The sequence below is a fragment of the Acyrthosiphon pisum genome, chromosome A2, assembly GCF_005508785.2.
Source record: "Acyrthosiphon pisum isolate AL4f chromosome A2, pea_aphid_22Mar2018_4r6ur, whole genome shotgun sequence".
NCBI classification, from domain to species: Eukaryota; Metazoa; Arthropoda; class Insecta; order Hemiptera; family Aphididae; genus Acyrthosiphon; species Acyrthosiphon pisum.
This window is the reverse complement of record NC_042495.1, coordinates 17,165,966-17,170,519: the sequence shown is the minus strand read 5'-3', so window position 1 is coordinate 17,170,519 and position 4,554 is coordinate 17,165,966. Positions and strand designations below refer to the sequence as shown.

General features: G+C 54.2%; 1 protein-coding gene across 1 annotated transcript; it reads left to right on the top strand.

The window, feature by feature from the left end:
• The first annotated feature begins 37 nt into the window (after positions 1 to 37).
• LOC115034280 (aminopeptidase N-like) lies at positions 38 to 814 on the top strand. Its single transcript, XM_029490643.1, has 2 exons — positions 38 to 286; positions 396 to 814. The coding sequence occupies exons 1-2, from the start codon at positions 113 to 115 to the stop codon at positions 690 to 692; spliced, it is 471 nt and encodes a 156-aa protein (XP_029346503.1). The 5' UTR covers positions 38 to 112; the 3' UTR covers positions 693 to 814.
• Positions 815 to 4,554: the final 3,740 nt, after the last annotated feature.

Here is a 4,554-nt window from a genome sequence, read left to right as displayed (position 1 = left end):
CCAGATGACGTACACAAAGGGACCAATTTTGTTCATATGATGAACACGTTCCTTGGCGAGAATACGTTCAAACAAGGCATTAGAAACTACATACACAAATACAAATTTTCCAATGCCGAACCCGGATGATTTGTGGAGCTCATTGACGGAGGAAGCACACCGACAAGGAACTTTGGACAAAAATCTAACCGTGAAACAAATAATGGACACATGGGCGTTGCAAACAGGTTATCCCGTATTGAATGTCGTCCGGGATTATTCTGCGGGCACGGTTACATTGTCCCAGGTAAACTCACGAGCAAAAATAATTTGATTTTTTATTAAAATATGTTGATGAGATTTAATGTTTTTCAAAATATATTTTAATATAATACTATACGTACTTAATGCTGCAGGAAAGGTATCTAACGATCAAATCAAACGATACGGACAATAAAACCTGTTGGTGGATACCAATCACTATGACAACTTCTGGGGACTTTAACCAGACAAATGCGACATTTTGGTTGAATTGCGAAAACAACAACCTCACCACGCCATTGGCCAAAGACAACGAGTGGGTCATCTATAACATGCAGATGACAGGTAGGTCTTATATTATTATAAAAAGGAAGTCCGATCACACGCACCTGCGCATCGCTCCCGATCAGTTTTTTTTTGTTTCGACGGAAAACCCGCGCCGATCCGAGTGAATCAAGTGCCTATCGCTTCGTCTCGACCCCGCCGTCACGCAAAGACATCGCGCGTTGAAATCGGTCCACTCGCGCCCGCGATATCGCGACCACAGTGTCCGAAACCCGCCGCCCGCCTCCGGTCTTAAAAGTTCGACCAAAAGATCCTCCGATTTTGCCGAATGATGTCTTTATCGCTTCAGCTGCTTGAAACTAAGCGAAAAAGTCATCGCGCGCGACCGTAGGTCAAAACCCGAGCGAGAAACTGCGACCTAAGCCCACCGCGGACGGTCGCCCGACCTCACGGCCACACTAGATCCGCCGCCGCACCCAACCCAAACCCCGCACGCACCCGTTCGATACACCAAAAAATCCGCACCGCCCGTGCGCATCTTTTGGTGTACTCAGCGGGCCCGAAGTCGGTCTCCCCAGCAAAGCCGACAGCAGCTAGCAAGGGAACCGATTCCAAGCGCTACCGAATTACGCAGCTCCTAAAGTTCGCCAAATCAGCCGATTGCGACCTCAAACGCTCAAAATCGATCGCGCAATAAGTGCCCAGCCGCCGCACGCATACAAAGAGTGCGAACGCTAGTCCCGACGCCGAACTCAGTGCGCCAGACCAAGTTAAGTGTCGCTAATCCGGCCAACAAAACCGGTCGCCGAGCAACGAACGTTTCTGTCACCGCTAAGCACATCAGCTGATCCGATCCGCCTAGCTGAGCCTGAATTTATAAGACCCAGAACGGGCCCATCCGATCAACAAGGCCCAGGTGAGTGAACTATTAAGTTACCCCATAAGATTAGCACGGCTGCCCTTACTATCACGCGGATCCGAAAACCGAAACAACGGATTTTGCCACCGCCATCGGGTCGGTCTAAAAATCCGTGACATCCGCACCAACGACAACGCGACGCAAACGACTCGTGACCCAAACGTCAACAGTCCCCCAGGAAAAATCCATAAACGGTAAACGCCGGTGAGCGGCAACCAGCGCTCCGAGAGCGCTGCGGAAAACAACCACGTGTTTGGGGCACCGACCCACACCCACACGCGAAAGTTTTCCCCTCACCCCGTTTGCAAAAACGACCGTAACTCCTCCGTAAAAGGTCCCTCGACCACAGGGCTCGGGCTCAAGGCCCACCGGCTCCTCCCGGAAGAGGCCCCCCCAACGGAAAAAAAACCGAATCCCCCCCCAAAATCCCCCCTTTTTTTTTTTTTTTTTTTTTTTTTTTTCCTCCCTCCGCGATCCACTATCCAGGTTAGGAAGCTATGTCGTGCACAAACGACACCGATTCCGAATGGGACATGGATCACGACCCGAAAAAAAATCCGCAGTTCAAAAGGAAGCAACAAAGCTCTCCTACACCGAACGTCACTGAGAAGACGAAAATCCTTAAAAAGACAAAAGTGCAAAGAGTGCCAAAAGTGCCAACCACCACAGACACCGCTGGCGCACTATGCACTGCAGCAAAGGCGACCGAATACGCTTGTCAATTGGTCCAAGGTCTCGCCGACGTGTTCTTCAACGAAGAACACATCGGTCCGTGCATGTCCAAAGTGGCGAAGGCCCTTGAACAGGTGTGCAAGGCCTTGCAGCACGTCATCACGGAGCGAGACGACACAGCCACCAGCCTGCAACAAAAGAAGAGAGACGCCACCACCAGCACATGCTCCTCCATCCTACCGACGAACATCAAGATTGACACGCACCCCGCAGCTCAACCACCAAGGATAGCGACATCCTCCAAAACCGAAAAAAACAACCCACCAGCAACCAAGGGTAAGGGCAAGGGAAAAAAGCCCCCCAAAGGAAAACTGGACAACAGGACCCCCAAAGGTAAACCCCCTACACAGGCGAAGGCTGCACCGCTAGCAGAGCCAACAAAACCGCTAGAAAAGCACCAGACAGAGCCCGAAGAAGAGCCTTACACACTGGTCGAGAAGGTAACTAAGAAGTCACACGCCCCTAGACCTCAGCCTACCAGAAGAACCGTGCAGAGACCCGCAGCCGTTCTGGTCAAGGTCGCAGTCGGCCGGACCTACGCGGATACCCTGCGCGCGGTCAGGGATACTGAGATCGACTTCGAAGCCATGGGCACGCACGTAACGTCTATTAGGAAAACGTTAAAAGGCGACCTCCTGGTGGAACTGACCAAAGGGGCTAAGGCCACGGCGGCCACCTCAGTTATACGCGACAAACTGGTCGAGAAGATGGCTGGATCCGTAGTCACCAGGCTCCGACACACCGCCGAAGTGGAGATCACGGACCTCGATGAGGTGACTACTAAGGAGGAAGTCCTGGACGCGATCCGCAAGACCATACGCGAAGAAGACCTCCCTTCTGCGGAGGAAATCAAGATCACCGGTCTATGGGCCACTCGGGAAGGCCGCCAAATGGCCACCGCCACTGTCCCAATCTCTATTAGCAGAACCCTGACATCCATCCGCGTCGGCTGGACGCAGTGCCGCGTCCGCCCGCGCAGACCTGAGCCCGCTAGGTGTTACAGGTGTCACGGCTTCGGCCATTCGACACGCCAGTGCACCGGCCCAGACCTCTCGACCGCCTGCAGGAGATGTGGCTTCACCGGTCACACCCAGGCCACCTGCACGGAGACCGAAGATCACTGCGTGGCGTGCGACCGCATGAAATCACCACGTGTACCACATAAGCCTGGATCAGGGGCATGTGCGGCCCGAAGGAAAGCTATCTCTGAGCTACACTCCTCCGCTCCAAGATGAATATCAACTTCCTGCAGATAAACCTTCAACGGAGCTCCACGGCTCAGAGCCTGGCATCACAGACCGCTGCTGAAATCGGCGCCCAGGTCCTTCTGTTCTCCGAGCAAAACTGGAGTCCGGCTCGCGACGACCGATGGGTAGTCAGCACGGATGGCACCTGCGCAGTCGTCCTGACACCCATGGCCGACTTCGTAGCAGAAACCTCCGGGTCGGGCTGCGGATTCGCCTGGATGCAGACGAGAGGCGTAAGGATCTACAGCTGCTACATCTCGAGAAACGACTCGGACGCTAATTTCTCAACCTTCCTCGGCGACGTCGAGCAGTCGGCCCGGTCCGCCGATCCAAGCTGTACCCTCATTCTAGGAGGCGATTTCAACGCCTGGTCACAAGAGTGGGGCTCGGCGCGGAACGATCCAAGAGGTGACCAACTGGCTGATCTGGCAGCAAGCTTGGACCTCCTCGTCGCCAACTCGGGCACCACTCCTACCTACAGAAGAGTAAACTCTGAGACCATCATAGATGTCACCTTCTACCGCACCCGACCACCCTCCGTTATTCGAGGCTGGAAGGTGTTGGACGAAGTCGAGTCGGTTAGCGACCACCGCTACATAGGCTACTGTCTGGACAGTAACACTGCAATCGAAGAACCTCCAGAACATCTCAGGGGATGGTCCTACAGACGCCTTGACGTCGAAGCACTGGTGTCACACCTGGCCGAAGCACCCCTGCCTCCAAATGACGTAACCATCTCAGCCAACGAAGCCGCCGATTCACTAGTTAACTACCTCGCATCTGCCTGCGACTCATGTATGCCACCAAGGGCAGCTCCCCCGGCTGGCAGAAGACACGTCCACTGGTGGAACTAAGATATAAAGCTACTCCGCGAAGATTATGGAAAAGCGCTCAGAAAATACCAGAGGGCCGGTCGCAGGCATGACCCACCCGGACAGTTGGAACTCTTCCGGCTCGCCTCCAAGGCGAAGAGGAAGGAACTTCAAAAAAACGATTAGAGTCTCCCAGGCCAAAAGCTGGTCCGACCTGTGTGCAGCCGTGGACTCCGACCCATGGGGACTCCCGTACAGGGTCGTGACCAAACGCATAGGCCGGCATCGTCCGGGAATCGAAGCCAGAGGCATGGAGACA

Bases quoted from the DNA above. Each gene is read 5' to 3' on its own strand.
- LOC115034280 (XM_029490643.1), top strand. From the start codon at position 113: ATGCCGAACCCGGATGATTTGTGGAGCTCATTGACGGAGGAAGCACAC. The intron at 287-395 runs GTAAACTCACGA...TTAATGCTGCAG, and splicing joins GCACGGTTACATTGTCCCAG to GAAAGGTATCTAACGATCAA.